Source organism: Pleurodeles waltl, chromosome 6 (genome assembly GCF_031143425.1).
Source record: "Pleurodeles waltl isolate 20211129_DDA chromosome 6, aPleWal1.hap1.20221129, whole genome shotgun sequence".
Lineage (NCBI taxonomy): Eukaryota > Metazoa > Chordata > Amphibia > Caudata > Salamandridae > Pleurodeles > Pleurodeles waltl.
This window is the reverse complement of record NC_090445.1, coordinates 1,525,750,547-1,525,768,368: the sequence shown is the minus strand read 5'-3', so window position 1 is coordinate 1,525,768,368 and position 17,822 is coordinate 1,525,750,547. Positions and strand designations below refer to the sequence as shown.

Here is a 17,822-nt window from a genome sequence, read left to right as displayed (position 1 = left end):
TCTGTAGTTTAATTGGACAGTTTGTGCTAATGTCCTCTAGGTGGTGCTGTTCCCACACCTTGGCAACAGCAAAGCGCTCGCGTAACACCACAAATGGCACGCTGATGATACAACACTAACGGACGGAATATATCACAGAGTCGCAAAGTCACACTTCACAAAATGAGCACAGTATAGTTTCAAATAATGCGATTCATTTTTTGCTTCACATTGCATACCTTGAGGACGCAGGTTTTTTTTTTGCTGATATCCCCATCGTTTGACTCTGGTCCTGTACAGTCTCTGTTTTGAAGGCGCAACTTTCTTGCTAAGATTTCCAATGTCTTACCCAACACTGTTCTAATAATCATTCTTAGGCTACCTTGGTAACTGTGAGTATTACGAAATGTAAACATTACTTTTTTGGCAGTTTAGTATAACATGTCCAATGGCATTAGAGAGCTTTACATGAGCACCAGATTACATTACACTTTCTTTTTCAGGATCGGGGAGATTAACTGATTTGCCCAAGATCACAAGATGTCGAGCCGGACTTAAACCTGGCTCCCCAGTTGCAGGGGCTGCCGCTCTGGCCATTGGCCAACATATCTTCCACTCCTTCACTCCTCCTCTCATATCTTGCATATTAACTCTTGTATATTTTTGCACTGTTATTAGTTGCTAGTAGATATTTTTTGATTTTGTACCTGTAGGAAGGTGGGTGTCATTTTCACCCTTTTTTGTTTTTCGTTTTCTTCAGGGTCTAGTTTGCACTTCATTTAACGTATCTGGCCGCTCAGAAGGTCAATCCTGAATCCAGTAGAAACCTGGATAATCTGCAAACAAATGCAAGAAAGGGCCTTTCCAAACTTCTACTTCCCAGTCATAGTTATACCTGGAAGGTTTGTTTCGAAATCACAAATAGTCAAAATTCCAAGTATCAGGATGGTCCCAATCTAAATACTTCGTCCACAACATGTTCAGGCTGGGCGGTGCCTAAACCAGGCACAATCCCTCCCTTTCTTTCCATGCTTACCCTGCATGAGGATCAGAACTGGTGATCAAAACTCACATTTTAGGGATTGGTACATTGTCAAGAGGGCAATGAGAATCGTGGAGGCTCCTTGGCACCGTACCAGAGAGTTATAGATGATACATAAAATACAATGGGACAAAGACATTTGGCTTCTTTGTGCCTCCTCCAAGAAAACAAAAATACTCCAAAGAAACTATCTAAGACATGTTGAGAGAGTCTGGTGACAAGCACCCTCACCTGTGAACCTTTACTCCACATTCAGGGTAATAAGCTTCTAGATGTGTTCCAAACTGGACTCAGGGAGGCTTGTAGCACAGAAAAGACCCGTCTACTAACTGTGGACAACTCTGTCCGCCTCCTTGATTCAGGGGACTCCTCTGTATTTGTGCTCATGGGCCTTACACCTGCCTTTGAGACAGGCAATCATCGGACTCCAATTAACATACTGAAGAATGAATGAGCACTGAAGGGCCTATATCTTGGACCACTTGGTGAGATTTTGAAATAAAATCTGGAATTAGTTTTCATCCATATTTGCAAGATACCCATATCAACCAGAGTCTATCATCCCCTGAAGACATAAGCGTACTCCCCTCTTCAGGGTCCAAAAGTGGATTACTATCCACCACTTAAAACTCAATCCAACAAAAACTGAGTTTTTACTTCTCACCACAAATTTCAACATCTCTGCCTAAAAATGCCTGGAATCCTTCTCCACTTTGAACTGCAATCCGATCATTGTGGAGAATGCCAAATTGCTAGTCTTTATGGTTCACAACCGTCTAGACTTCTGAAGGCAAATCTCAACCATGGCCCAAAGCACACACCACCAGCTAAGATTGCCTGGGGCATCAGCTAGTTCAATCCTGAGCAAGACTTGAAATTGGTGGTCCAAGTATTGTTTTTTCCGGAATCAAACATGAAAACTCACTCCACCCTGGTCTCCCTAAAGCGTATGTACCACCTCTGAGAGCAGTCCACACAGCTGCCCACTTTTTCACAAGCCACAGGAAATATGACTGCATCTTCTTATTCTGTGTACCTTGCAATAGCTCCCCTTCGATACAAGACCCCAAGTTAAGACTGCATCAGATTCTGGGAGCCTCCTTATCAAATTTTTGGCATTTAAGCAAGAATGATGCATGAGAAAGGCATTCTGTTCTAGAGCAACAAGGCTCTGGAACTCCGGCCCACCTGCCCCTTACACAAGCTCTTACCTGTTCGCATTCAAAGAGAACTCAAAATCCTCTTATTTGAGAACAGTGCTTAATTTGGAAAATAAAGAGTGCAGGGCCAGAAGCTCTGCTCAGAAGCATGTGACGGGTTCAATTATATGCGAGTGCACCAGGTATCAAGGCTGGTAGCCTTAAATTCATCTCAGTCCTCTCTAATCCACTACCAGACAAACCCTGTCCCTTGCTCTCAATTCCGTAAGGTTCCTGTTTTCTCTCTTTGTGACAGTTCTGTCGTCTTTCTCTTTCTCCGATCTGTATGATGTTCTCTCTCTCGCGCTCAGAAAATATCTGTTAAGAAAAATAGGTGTTGTCCCCCAAAAACGTCCTCTGGTGACTTGATCTGTCTACCTTGTTATTAAATGTGTGTCCCTACGGCTCTCTGGTGCTTACAGCAGTTTTACTATGAATGTTAGCTCAGTATTTCTTGTACCCTCCTTGCTGGGAAGAACTGTTTGTTGCTTTGTTTCCCTGGCGCCACTAGGTTGTTTTTGGATGTTTGTTAACCAGAAAGTACTTCCTGAAACCTTATAAAGCACTCTAATGCCTCTGGTCCAGTCGGTCCTATATAAAAATCACACACAAAAATTAAAACGAAAAAGGTCCTGACTGTTGACTGTGCCCTTCATCTCCAGAAAGGTGCACTGCTACCCAGCCATGACTTCACTACCCCACTGAACGAACCAGTGGGGGTCATTGTGCTTATTTTGTAAAAGAGTAAGTGCCGGGTCCCAAAGTTTTTCTCAGAAACCAGGTACAGAAGTTATTAATTCCAGAGTTAAGAATACCAAGGCTGGTTAATCTTGGTTCCACCACGTTCCCTCTCCAACTACCACCATACAGTCTTTACCACTTTATCTATATACTGAAGATTCTGTTTTATCATTGCTTGTTCTCTAGACAATAGTTTTCCTGTCTTCTCTTCCTCCTCCTTTCACCCTTTTCTGTTTTTCTCTGTCTTGTTCTGGGTCAAAGTCTGTTGCTAAAAAAATAAGCCATGGTCCCCAAAAATGAGAGCCATGTGGCCCCATATTCAACCACCAGTTCAACTTAGGTACTGTGCAAGATTCTGCCAACTGTAGTGCAGTCATAACTTCATAAAGTGATATGAACGTATGTTAATGCAGTTATGCATGATTACCTTGAAGTAGTAATATAATTGTACCTTAATGTATTCCAGTGATTTTACGCATATGTGGATTAGCAATCTTACCTCATTGTAGTAGAGCTAGGTTACTAAGCTACTGTACTGTGGATTTACCCAATGTAGGAGGGTACACTTGCTTCAATCCAATAGTGATGCTAGCTTACAGTGATGTGGTAATGCTAACTTTTCGATGTAATGGTGTGATGTTATGTAAAAGATGTAATATGTGCTTACTCAAAATAGCAGTGAAAATGCCCCAGTGTATTAGTGGGACTCTACATTCAATGTGATTGAGTTTTCCTCAATGTAATGATGCTAGCTTACCACGGTGATGCTGTAGTCCACACTTTCTTCAATACGTGTAGTGTGCGCGCTCATTGATGCGTTAGTGCTAGCTTATGTTAAGGTAGTCGAACAGTGCAAACTTGCTCAGATGCAGCAATGTCAGCCTACCTCAATGAAGTAGGGTGGGTTTACTCTATGTGGACTACCAAGCTTAACCCAGGTGTAGTTCTGCTACATTAGGAACAAATATAAACAAGTATGAGCATACTTGAATGAAGTTACATTAGTTTAACTACATGTGACATTGTAAGTTTACTCTCATATATCAATGTAAGGTTACCTCAATGTAGTAGTTGTCTGGCGTCTCACGGTAGGCTGATGCGATGCTGGCCTGTACAGCCTGGATCCAGGCTTGGCGTAGCTTCTCAGAATCAGCCTGCAGCATGCAGCTCCTGCAGGACAAGCATAGAGAGGTAGAGAAAGACGAAAAGAAAGAGAAAGAGAGATTGACAGACAGAGACAGGGAAGAAAGAGAGCATGAGAAGAGCCACAGAAAGAAAGATAGAAACAGTGCAATCGGAGTAGGAGAGAATTGAGAGAAATGCACAGGAAGATAGAGAATATGCAAAACCGACCAAGAAACACAGGTGGAGAGAGAGAGAGAGACAGCGATCAAGAAAGACATAACAAGAGGAAGTGAGAGGAAGAGGGAGAGAAAGGTGTAATGTGAGAGGAAGAGGGAGAGAGAGATAGGAAAGACACACAGAGAAAGAGATCAGCAGTCAGATATTCTCAACAAGCCATGAGCTTTGGCTATGGGGTCGAAGGTGGAACTAGGAAACAAGGTAAATGTGATTCTATTTTCAGAGGGCAGAGAAGCTGAAGTGAGCTAAGGAGATTATCTGATATGACAATCCAAATTAAATTAAAGTGAAAGTGGGATTTGGACAGAGTTTGTGAAATTTAAGACGCCCTTGCACAGACACCCTGAAATCCCAAACTGTGGTATTCATGCCAGCCTGGCTCGGGGCAATCCAGCACCCAGATCCCATTGATATTTCAGAGTTGACTTAGTGTTCCCATTGCTATATTTCAGAACTCTTCCGTGTATCCTTCTCTCACTTCTCATATTTTCTCCAGTTTACATCAAATCTCATCAAGCGTACCTCATTTGCTAAGTCCCAGACCTTGACCCAACAACCTCTCTGTATCTCAGTGCTCATCCCAGTGCACCTCAACATAATCCTCGGTCTAGAAAAGAACCTCAGAGTTCATCGCACAATATCTCAGAACTCACCCTGTGTATCTCAAAGACCTTCCCAGCGTATGGCGTAATGTGCCCTATTATATCTCAGACCTTATCCCAGAATCTATTAGAGCTTGCCCGATGTATCTTAGTGCACGCTCCGGTAAATATCATGTCCAGAAACCCTGTTGCCCCAACTGATCCTTATCCAGTAATGTAAAAATGTGCCTCACTGTGCTCCAGAACTCACTCAGTATATCTCAGGGCTTAGGGCAGTGTATCTCGGAGCTCTCTCTGGTGTATCTCAGAGCCCTCCTGTGTATCCGAGAGCCCTCTAGTGTATCTCAGAGCTCTTTGGTACATCAAAGTGCCCTTCAATGTATCTCAGGATCCTCCAGTACATCTCAAAGGACTCTAGTGTATCTCTGAGAAGGCCAGTGAATTTCAGAACATTCCAGTTTACCTAGGAGACTTCAAGTATATCTCAGAAACCAACAGTATATCTCAGAGATCTCCCGTAATCTGAGTCCTTCTTTATATCTCAAAACACTTCAGTATAATCTGAGTCTTCCAGTGTATTGCAAAGCTCTCCAGTGTATCTCAGGGCCCTTCAGAGCATCACACAGACCCCCATTAGATCTCAGGACCCTCAAGCATATCCCCACATCTTCCCTGTACATCTCTGAGCCCTCCTAGTGTATCCTGGCAGTTTTCTAGGACTTACTTGGTAGGGGAGACTACTTCGAAGCAAAATCGCCTCTCCGAATCCTCACAGGGTTTCACAGTGCAAAGTCGCAGGTCCTCCACCACCACCGTCAAGATATCCTGTGAAAGTACAGAAAGCAGAGGAAATGTACTCATGTATTAAATCATCATGGTGCATAGTTAACCCAGTGCAAAGCCCGCTAACGCCTCACTGATACTCTCAACCTCCCCTGCTTACACCTCAACCCATCAATCTCACATGGTCTCAACCATTGTCTTGTGAGCAAACCTGTGCTTGTAGTGATGGTGGAGAATAACTAACCTTGAGCTTTTTCTGGTACACCAGCTGACTGTTTTGAATGGAAAACCACCTCCTGTGAAAATAGAAAGAAACAGATAAATATATTAGCATATTTAAATTATCGTTTTGGGTCAATCTATTGCAAGATGATCAGGAAGCCAAGTAAAAAACAGAAGTAGAAAAGAAAAGTGGGAAACAGTCACCAACTTGCTCATTACACAACCAGTGGAGACAATTCTAATAGTTGTTCTTTTATACATTAAAGATATTTTCTCACAATGAAAACCTTAGCTTTCAGTATCACTGCACTGCTCTACTCCGTGACCAATGAACTGCATGTGCTTTGAAGCAACTGTAGAAATGCTGTACCAAAATAATAAATAAAACCAAAATAAATGGACTGTGAAAATCTGATCCTCCAGCAGCACACAAATCACTCAACTGAGAAGACAGCTTTTATACACAGGCCAAAATGTTATTTTATATAGCTGTTATTGCATTTGGGGGGTTTAAAGTGCAACTACCTACTGTGCAGTGGTATGAGAGTAGTTATAGAACAAGCTATCTCTTCAATGTGACAATCTTCATATATGCACAATTGTGCAAATGGGACAAAAAGATCCCGTTTCAGGAGTATTGAGAATATAAAGTGGATGAGGAGAGGGCGTAGACTGATCTGTTTGTGTATGAAAAGGTAAATTACTAAAATGGTGGCTGAGCAATAAGGCAATTGAACTGAGTTAGTGAAGGGATGGGTTACTGCATAAGTGGGGGAGTGAAATAGGCATAGCAAGTGAGTGGGATGATCGAAAGGTTGCATGAATGATAAATGAGTCACACAGTGAGAAAGGGGTAGTAAGTTGATGGGTTTGTAACTAAGAAGGTAGCTGGACAAGTGCAAGAGTGAATGAGAATGTTTAAGCACTAAGATATAGATATATATATATATATATATATATATATATAAAGCAAAGTGGTCTGAAAAGCGGGCGCTCTAGCTGCTGGTGCTAGCATAGGGGTTAAGTCCACAACCCCCATTGATTATTTGGCAGCAACAGAGGATACTGCGCTCCCGCAGGCTTCATTTAGCAAATTCCATTTTTTAGTCACACAGCATTTCATCAGACCCCACAACGTGTTTCAACTTTCTGTCTTTTTCAAGTGGTTTCAGTCCGTAATCATTCGTTGTTACTATTGGCTTGCTTTTTATCAGTGCAAAGGCATTCTGGGGATTGCAGTTTAATATACGGCTCACCTGAAAACAGTGGTGGCTGGCTTGTATTTACGGTAGGGGGCAGGGAGGACGATAATATATATTTTTTTTTTAAAGAAAAGGCACTTACCTGACAGCGATGCATCTTCCACTCCTCATGGTGTCCTCCTCTCATCGTGGCTCCAATGCAGCCCAGGGACCAAGAAACAGCACTAACAAATCCTGACAATGCTTTCATGCTGGTAACCAGCATGAAAGCTGCGTTACCATGATGAAAGCAGTGTCAGGATTGGTGGGAGCAGCCTCTCTCAGTGCTCAGAAGAGCTCTGGATGTCTGTGCTTTCTCTAACCCAACTGTCTTAAGACAACTGGGTTAGAGAAGTTTAAAGTGTGCATGTCAGGCCGGCCGGCGCAAGACAGCCGGCCAAAGGAACATGCGCACTTTAAACTAAAGTGCAGTGGCCCTGCCCTGTCAGTTCAGGACGGGGTGCTGACAAATAAAATGGTAATAAATAAACTTTATTACCATTTTATTTTTCAGTTCTGGGGGCATTTTTTTAGCAGAGCGATGCTCCTCCGCTCTCGTGAAGGGGCCGCCCCTGCCTGGAAACCATTGCTGAGCTGTAGCATAATTATTCAAATGTATGGCTATCAGCACGACTCCTGCTCCTCTAATCACCATTACAACTTCAATGGATAGATTCAATTAAACATTATAATTTGATTCAGTGCTAATTTATATACGGTTCTCACTACGATGTTCCACAAAGTTGATATGCAGCAGTCAGTGTGTTGTTACTTTAAGACAGCAACACTATAGGCACTTCACATTTTAAAATTAGAGTAACTGATCACTTTGCACCCTGTATGTGATTATGACCTAGAGGAGGTTGAAACACGTCATGCATGATCTCTCTGTGGGTAAATATATTGTATTCACACACCGGCTGGTGGGCTCGCTATACTATTTATCCTTCACCACCAAAGTAATGCACGCACTCAGAGCTGTAGTCACCAAAAGTTGAATCAAGGGATATGTTGTTTTTTTTTAAGCTGGTGACAGAGGTGCTCCCAAGAAGCATCAAGAGAATGAAGCAAGAAGAAAACGAAAAGAAAGTGAGGAAGCAGTAAATAAAGGAGAGAAAAAAAACAAGGAAAGAAGATAGGAGAAAGAAAATGGAAACAAAAAAGGAGCGTGAAAAATAAAAGTAAGAATAGAAAAAAGAATGTGGGAAGAAAAGAGACAAAGAAAAAGTAGAAAAAGAAAAAGAAAAAGAGAGAAAGAAGAGAAATGGAGGGAAAACTAGGTGAAACAGAAAAAGAGAAAGAAAAACAAAGATAGAATGAGAAAAAAAGAGGGAACGAAAGAGAGAAAGAAAAAACAAAAAAGAAAGAAAGACAACAACGAAAGAGTAATTGAAAGGAAATAGAAAGAAGAAAGAAGTGAAAAGAAAGAAAAGAAAATAAATGAGAAAGGAAGAGTAAGATTAAGAAGTAAGAAATGTAAGTTTAGTGATGCTCTCACGAAGCCATAGCAGAAACAGTGTTTCACAGTAGTTGTCAGAGACGTCAACAAGCTATGTTGTATTTATTTTCAAGCTTCTCAAGAGGAAGAAGCAGTACACTTATTTACTTAACAAGAGAATGGAATGAATCCTGCTCCTGCACCTTCAGCACAGACTCACAGAACTGTGGCTTAACGAATCTTGAGGAGGCCCCCTGCAAAGTACATGGAGGCCCCCCTCTGAACTCACTCAGTAGCTCTCAGGACAAACTACTGGGCAGAGAGTCCCCCATGCAGCTCGGGCCACCTCGCACCGCAGGGGTTGCGTGGGCCTTTGTTACACCACTGTCACAGAACCAAGCTCAAAGTGTTTTTAAGTGCAGAGTTTGAGATAAGCTGGAAGCTGAATAGTTCACAACTCTAGGCAGGGAGCTACTCCAACACAACCTGTGAGCCACTGGTAGCTCGTGGGCAGGGTGTGACTGGGACAGAAAATAGGTACAAGCACCAAATTAAATGAGGCCCTATTGGGAATCAGATAGGTAAATAAGTGACCCACTTTTTCAAACTGGGTCAGTTTTAAACCTGCAAAGATAAGCTGTATAAAGTGTCCTGCAAGGTATTGAAGAATGCGTGTATTTGTGCTTGCTGCAAGTAACTTTTGAGATAATATGAGAGAAACCGTAATACCCTGCTTTATACCAAATAAAACCTAAGAAATTCATTGAAAAACGAAAGGGTTCAAGTGACGTTATCGATAGGTGAAAATGTCAGTTAAAAATACATTTTTAAACTCAAAAAAACAAATTTGGCAGAAAGCTAGATGTTTACGCAGAAGGTGTACTATTTGTTATTTGGGTTAAATCCATTCAGTAGTTTTTGAAAAAATCAAACTTCAACATTTCTGTCTATTTTACACCAAGCAGGATCCGCGGACCCAAGAGATAAAGAAAAGATAAGACACGACTGCCAGTCACGACATGACTCAGCCCCTTGTTCTGAAAAAAAAGTAAAAATATGTAAAAAAATAAAATAAAAAAAAATTAAATAAAAAAAAAGCAGAGTCAAACTGAAAAACGAAGTTAAAAAAATGTATTGGTAGGCTGGCTCAAGATACATTGACTTCTTAGGCCTGGGGGATGAGTCCCTGAGGGAAACTGCTGTGGCCAAAAACAAACACTTTTTTAGACAGTATCATAGGTTCATGGAGGACCCGTGGTAAATTAAAATAAAAAAATAGAAAGACTGGGTCCTGCCCTTTTCAATGTTATCTACCCCTCCCCCACCTTCCCGGAGGGCCGAGATCCAGGGGTTTATCACATTTTTTATGTAAGAGGTAGAGGTGCGTGGGCCCCATCCTTGAGCCATTCCATGGACATGGAGACCCCATCGCCGGGGGAGTGGAGCACATTGTTTGGGGAGTCGTGTGTGGGGCCCACACTGTCCGAGCCATTGTATGACCTCGAGGAACCCATCCTCCGGGCCTACCATGTTATATGGAGAGAGGGGTGTGAGGGCCTCCCTCCTGAACATTGGTAGGGCCCCAGAGACCCGAACTGCCAGGGCCCTCTGTGCTATATTTTGGGGAGGTAGAGCAAGGCCAGTCCCACCCATTATGCATGGGAAGGCCAAGGGGTCCCCATCCCACAGGGCCAATACAATGTTGGTGTCCCGGGGACAAACTACCCAGAAATTCAAACAACACTGAACCAAGGCTTATATGCTACATTCAACTAAACTTTGCTTTGCACGGTATGGCAGGGCATGGCGGTTGGCTACACATTCTCAAATTTACTCCCCTGCAATTATGCTGACAGAACATTCTACATCCTTGAATTATGTACTTGGGACTTCTATATAAAACCAAGGGGTCAATACCACTAAATTACTAGGGACATGAAGGGGCTGACACTTCTCTTGCTTTATTTATGTACTTCAGGCAGCTGTGCCACACAATTTAGTTATTTAGCTAATACTTGCTTTAGATTCATGACCCTGAGCACCACAGTGTTATGCACTGTTGTTCACTTCCAAAGTGCATATAAGATTATTAGCACCCTTGGAGGGGATGCTCACTCATAAAAATTAGAACTGGTGTTTTATTAAGATGGCCCAATGCTCCACAAACATCAGCCATAGACTGCTACATCTAAAATGTTTACATACCGCATAATACACCCCAATGTCTTGAAACAAATATATCAATTTCAGTGTCTAGCATGTACTACATGCCAATACTCCACCACTAAATTCATGTCCTTGGACTGACATTGCCCAAAGATTCAGGATTCATGGATATGTGCTGGGAATACACTATACAAGATTCTAGTGTTAACCTACAGTTTCTCCCCTGGTGGTGCTCCTTTGGTACGTCCTGTCAATTCGTAAGTTGGTCAGGGAACTCATGGCATTGGTGTTAGTGCTTGTGGCTTTGACTTGAATGGAAGATTCGACCCCCAGACCAAGCAATTGGCTGAGGAGCTTCACAGCTTGCCATGAAAATGCTGAAAACTATGCTACCGGCAGCCTCCTCTTTCTTGGCATAGTTACCTCCATTTTTCCGCCTGTTGTCAGTGCGTATGACTGTGTCCACTAGGATCCTGCTAACCAGGACCCCAGTGGTTATGCTCTCTCCTGTAAAGTTTGGTAACTGTAACTTATCCTTCCCACAATTAGCATACTGGTCCCCCGAGGTACCCGGGCCATTGGGGCACCAGGGGGTCCCTATAGACTGCAGCAGTCAGTCTGCCACCCATAGGGAGCCCATGCAAAGGGTTCTGTAGGCCTGCCATTACAGTCTGCGGGAAACGGGTGCATGCACCCGTTTTCACTACAGGTCACTGCACCAGGTCACTATAAGTCACCCCTACGGTAAGCCCGATCATCCCGGAGGGCAGGGTACAGGTACCTGTGTGTGAAGGCGCCATTGTACTAGTAGGGGTCCCCTCACAAACTCCAGGCCCATTTTCCTGGACTTTGTGAGTGGTGGGACACGATTTTACGCATGTACTGGACAAAGGTCACTACCCATATCCAGTTACATAATGGTAACTCCGCCCTGGGCATGTTTAGTATAAAACATGTAACAATCATACTCCAATACCATTGCAAGTATTGGAAGTATGTTTCCATGCACTCTGGGGGCTCCTTAGAGGACCACAAGCATTGCTACCACCAGCCTTACAGGGTTTTTCGGGCAGCCCAAGCTGCTGCCACCCCTCAGATAGATTTCTGCCCTCCTGCTGCTTGATCTGATCAAGCCCATTAAGGCAGAACAAAGGATTTCCTTTGGGAGAGGGAGGTAACACCCTCTCCCTTTGGAAATAGGTGTGACTAGCTTGGGAGGGGTAGTCTCCCCAAGCCACTGGTGTGCTTTGAAGGGCATATTTGGTGCCCTCCGTGCATAAACCAGTCCACACGGTTCAGGGACCACCAGTCCGTTCTCTAGCATGAAACTGGACAGTGGAAAGGGGAGTGACCACTCCCATGTCCATCACCACGCCAGCGGTGGTGCTGAGAGCCACTCTAGGGGGTCCCTGGATTCTGCCATCTTGTTTCCAAGGTTCGCAGGAAATTCTGAGTAGGCGGGTCAGCAGGTGACGTCAGAGCCCCCTCCTGATAGGCGCTTACCTGGCTAGGTGACTTATTCCCCCTTTCAGGGCTATTTAGGGTCTCTCTCTTGGGTGGGTCCTCAGATGCGGCTTGCAAAATTCCAGCAGGACTCCTCTGCAACCTCTGCTTGAACTTCTAGCCTCCGGAACTGCGACTGGAACCTCCAGCTGGGTGGGTAGTAGCTCCTACTCCTCCTGGACTCCACTGTGACTTTTGGGCTTGGTCCCTGCTCTCCACAGGCCTTCTTCTTCAGGAATCCACCACTGGTTTCTTGCAGTATTGTCTGGGTGTCTTCTTTTCTTCTTTTTTCTCCTTTTAGTTGGTTTGGGGAAATTCCAGTGATTTACTCCTGCTTTCCTGGTCACTGGGGGGGGGGGTACTGTGTTACTTACCTCTGTGGTTTCTTGGTACTCCCAGCTCCCCTCTATACATTCCACTTACCTAGGTGGGTTTCCTGTGATGGCATTCCATTTTTTAGTATAAGTTTGGACTCCCTCTAGGGTCACTATTGGTTATTGCTATTTGCACTGTTTTCGAACCCCTTCTATGCCTATTACTGTTTACTAGTGTATATATTTAGTGTATTACTTACCTTCTACTGGAGGGTTGCCCTTCTATTATTCTGTGGCATTGTGTTCCAAAATAAAGTATCTTTATTTTTGTAAAACTGAGTGTTTTCTTTCATGTGTGTAAGTGATGTGTGACTACAGTGGTATTGCATGAGCTTTGCATGTCTCCTAGATAAGCCTTGGCTGCTCATCCACAGCTACCTCTAGAGACCCTGGCTTCTAGACGCTGCCTACACTTCACTAAGCGGGGACACCTAGACCTGGTATGAGGTGTAAGCATTTTAGGTACCCACCACACACCAGGCCAGCTTCCTACACCACTCCCCCCAAAAAATTATTATTTTTGTTATGAACCTCAGTTTAGTAATTCATGTGCTATCTAACAAATCAAATGTCTCATCATATTACATAACACATAAAATGCTTAGTAGCATCCTGTGTGCAGATTGAGTGGCATACCTTTATTGTTATACAGTACTACTTCACTTGTGGTTAATGAGAAAATAAATAAAAGTGCAAAATACAAAGTGCCTAAACAGAGTCAAACATTCCATTTATCCACTTATGACTCCATCAAAGAGAAACATTTGCCATCAAGTAGACCGTGTACCGTCCTTCACAGCAAGATGGCCTAGAGTTCAATGAAAAAGGTGAAAGCAATGAAAGAGGTCATGTGGGATGGTGCAACAGTAAAGGCCAGATTGGAATGTCAAAGTCTTGGCCAACTTAGACTTAAACTTACCGATTCCACGTCTTGAAGGCGTTGCTTGCTCTCTTGAAGAGGTAGCCTTCCATAACCACGCCATTGGGGGCATCCACATTGAACTCAACTTTGGAGTCATCATAGGAGAAATCCTAGGAACACAAGATGGAACGAAGTGTGAAGAAGGAAGTGCCTTGTACTGAAAAACCACTGGTATGTGATGAGGTAAAATATCACCACTTTATATAAAGTTTAAGGCTCTCCTAAAACTCTATGCCATTTCATAGCAGATATTTCAAAGCAATACTGAGGCCTCACTATTTCATCCTTGGTATATTCCATGAATATTTAGCTTTGGTGAACATGCTATTCATTTGTTGCAATCTACCAGAAGCACCAGGCCTTTTTTATACACCTTGTGATTCCTTAAGAGATATCTATCAGAAAGGATCAGTCTTTCCCCAGAGACTCTGTCAATTTCTAATTGTTATCTGCCAAAGGCACGCAAACAAAAGTTTGGGGTACAATTTAGCAGTCCTATCATTCTGAGATTTTTTGCTTTTCACCCAGTAAGTTGATGTTGAACCCAGAGTCCTCACTGGTGCCAGCTTTTGTATGTCACTAAGCAAGCAAAGCTCAGCGCTGTCTCTTTGCAGAGCAGGAAATGTGGGAGTCCTTACAACCTCATGGAACAACCTCCCCGAATAACTAGAAGATGGTTGTATCACTGGTGTCACTTGAACATTTAATTAATAACACCTTTATTTGTACCACGTGTGTGAGGTATGCTGGCTACCTTGTGGAATCCTGTGGAGCACTCCTGGAACAACCTTTATCGATCGATTACATGTGCCTGCTTGTGGTGAAAGTTAGGTACAAGCATTCTTGAGTTCACCACCAATAGGAATAGATGCCTATGACTGAGCTCATAATGCATCGCCAATTCTTCTATCTGTACACATGGGAACATGCACATACATAAGCAATAGAATATACAGCTTCCTAGAGATGTTAACCTCCTTTGGAATGCATGTATTGCACTGGTAAGTTCTCTTTGTGCCTTTAAGCTCATTTTAGTCTTACTGGCTGTCCCACAAAGCACATCAACACATGTTACTCATGAGGAATAGGGCCTTAGATATATTTAGAACACCATTACACTGAGACCATTGCTGTGGTGGAGTTTAATTTGGTATAGGAGCAAGCCAACCTTCAATACATTGATTATCAGGGATTGTCTCACGCTGGATAATATGAGAAAAATTGCCTGACTGAGTTACATTAAGTCTAAATTCACCATTTTAGGTTGTCCGACTTTGTTCTCATGTCCTGTTAGGATAACCAAGGCCGATTATATATGGATGAAAAAAAATGTAATAATTCTATGGCTGAAAAGAAGGGTACTGTTGCTGAAACCTGCTGGCTTTGCTCACTGCCTGACAAAAACTGTGTTTTTCACTGAGCCATACTTGACATAGATGACTAACGTGTACAATCGTCAGCTCATGACCGGGTTTAGACTGAACCTTTTTGTGCAATTAATTAGTGTCCCTAAAGGCTGCGCATTATTCTCTGGCATACTGCGAGGGTGACAAAAACTTCAGCCCAGACTGCTGTCCACTTGGTTGTTTTTTTGCCAGTTTTTTTTTTTTTTTCCAAGGAAAAGATTTTTAATACTGATTTTAAAATCCTTAAAATTTAAACGAGTGAGGCCCGCCATGTTGTATCTTTTAATGCTCAAGGGCGTTCATACCAGTGTGAATTGAGGGATTTTTTTTAGAACAAGCATTAGCAAGGCCAAAAAGTTTCACTTGTGAAAAGCAATATCCAACATTTAACAAATCTTAAACTGCATAGTCAAAAGAGAAAAATAGAAAAAGAAAACGGTTGTTGCAGACTTAACAGCATTACCAAAAGTCAAAATGGCTGGCCTCTAGCATGATGACCTATATGCGTACATGGTCACCATACATGTTCACGTATGAGTCACGACACTGCAGCAGCCATTTTTAGTGCTAAGGAAGCCAAGACATTTTGACTTTACAAAAACTACATTTGTATACATTTTTACAGGGGCTTACTGCTAACCCTTTTCATCCACTGGCTTATGTTTGTGTCATTCACGTTCTGCTCCCACCCACTACAACCATAATATGCAGCATAGGGTAATTGGTCAGCCCAACTGGCCATTGGCTCCTTTATCTTGAGTGTATTTAAAAGGCAGGATATGTACTGGTGTGTTTTACATGTCCTAACAGTGAAATACTGCAGAATTTGGGATTTTCACTGTTGTAAGGCCTATCTCCTTCATAGGTTAAAATTGGGGCTGCCTTTAAATAACTTTAAAGCGCAGATTCCCTTTGAGGGCAGATAGAAATTTGGAGTTTAGGGTCTCAGAACTCCCAATTTAAAAATATATCTTTTAGTGAAGTTGTTTTTTGGATTGTGAGTTTGAAAATCCCACTTTTAGAAAGTATGCATTTTCTTGCTTAAACCATTCTGTGACTCTGCCTGTTTGTGGATTCCCCGTCTGGGTCAGTTTGAAAGTTAGGCTGTTCACACCTCTCCTCTAGACAGTGACACAAAGAGAGCTGGGGTGTAGCCTGCATATGCTGATGAGCCATCTGGGCTAGGGTGGAGAGAGGAGTGGTCACTTACATCTGGAAGGGCTGTGACTGCCCTCACACAATGCAGTCTCCAACCCCCTGGAGTGTGTCTGGGGCCAAGCATGGGCAAGGGAGGATCTTGTGAACAACAGAGACTTCCCTTTGAAGTATGCCTACTTCAAAGGCAGAACTGGGTATAAGCAGTGGACCCAAAACGCCAGACTTTTAGAATCTTTCTGGAATCAAGAGGAACCTCTGCCCAGGAGAAGATCTGAAGATCTGGAGGAGGAGAACTGTCTCTTTGCTGTGTTGCTTTGCTGGACCGGCCTGCAGTTGCTGCTTCTGCCTGAAAAGAGTGCAAAGGGTGAACTTTGCTGTGTGTCCTGCTTGAGAAAGTTCTCCAAGGGTTTGTAGTAGAGCTTGCCTCCTGTGGGAAGTCTCAGGGATATCAAAGACTTCAGTTTCCTACAGCACTGGGAACTGTGTGTTTTGTGCTTTTCCAGGAAAAAAAACACTGTGACGCCATCAACGACGATGCTGGCCTGCACTGTGACCTGCTGGCACCGCATGGAGCCCCACAGCCCCGCTTCGCACCGCAACCCTTGTCTCACCGACGTCGTCATCGGACGACTTCACCGAGCGGCTGCTCGCAGCGCAATCTGTGGGCCCCGCACTCCGGCATCGCCTGCTCACACCGCAGCCTGGGCATCCCCCATGACAACGCTCCTGCTGTCACAAGTGCTGCTGCCTGCACCGTGGCCTATGGACTCCGCTTGTGAGGTACACGAAGCACCATCCCTCCCGCACTGCATCTCTGGTCCACTGATGCCAGCACCATTGACTCCAGTGTTGTCACCAGGCATCCCTGTCTGCTCCGTGGGCTGTGGACACCGCTCGTGAGCACCGTCCCGCCCCGCACTGCTGGCTTGGGTCTACCGACGACAGCGCTTCAGCAACGACGGCGATGCTGTCTGCATCTTGACCTGGTGACACCGCACGTCGCCCTACTTCACACGGCAGCCCTGGTCTCAACGAAGCCACAGGACACCATTATCGAGCCGCTGCCTGCACCGTGACCTGTGGGCACCACACGTTGCATCGTCCCGCTTCGCACCGCTAACCCGACGCCATCCACAGCAGCGCTCCTGACTTCATCAGCCCGGAGTTCGATCTGCAACACGTGTGACTTCAAAGGCCCGATGACCCCCGCACCGACTCCGGAACCGACACCGCAACAGCAGCGACGCCACTCCCCAGAGCTCACGAGGATCACAACGCCCTGCAATTCCAAAGGTACTTTTTGCGGCTCTCTCCGACACCATAGCTGGCCTGTGACGCCGCAGCAGGCCTGAACTGTTGGTTTTGTTGATCAAGACACGGTGATAGCACCAGGTGGAGCTATTGACTTCAAGGAACTGTATTTATGAGTAAATCTTGCAAAATTAATATCTTTGGATGTGGATTTTTATCGTTTTGTTCTTGTTGTACACAGATAAATATTGGCTATTTTTTTTAAACTGGTGTGGTGTCCTTATGTAGTGTTTTCACTGTATTACTGTGCAAATGCTTTACACATTGCTTCTGAGATAAGCCTGACGGCTCGTGCCAAGCTACCAAGGAGGTGAGCAGGGGTTATCTGAGCGGGTATCTCCCTTATCCTGACTAGAGTGAGGGTCCCTACTTG

The 17,822-nt window shown here is 43.9% G+C and overlaps 1 protein-coding gene across 1 annotated transcript in view; it reads right to left on the bottom strand.

Moving 5' to 3' along the window:
• Nucleotides 1–17,822, bottom strand: part of ACAP3 (ArfGAP with coiled-coil, ankyrin repeat and PH domains 3) — a 308,590-nt gene that overhangs the window by 78,310 nt on the left and 212,458 nt on the right. Inside the window, exons 11-14 of the mRNA XM_069241084.1 lie at nucleotides 13,572–13,684; nucleotides 5,953–6,004; nucleotides 5,650–5,750; nucleotides 4,020–4,131 (exon numbers count right to left, since the gene is read on the bottom strand). Of these exons, the coding sequence (XP_069097185.1) occupies nucleotides 4,020–4,131; nucleotides 5,650–5,750; nucleotides 5,953–6,004; nucleotides 13,572–13,684 (378 nt within the window). The remainder of the gene's footprint in view (nucleotides 1–4,019; nucleotides 4,132–5,649; nucleotides 5,751–5,952; nucleotides 6,005–13,571; nucleotides 13,685–17,822) is intronic.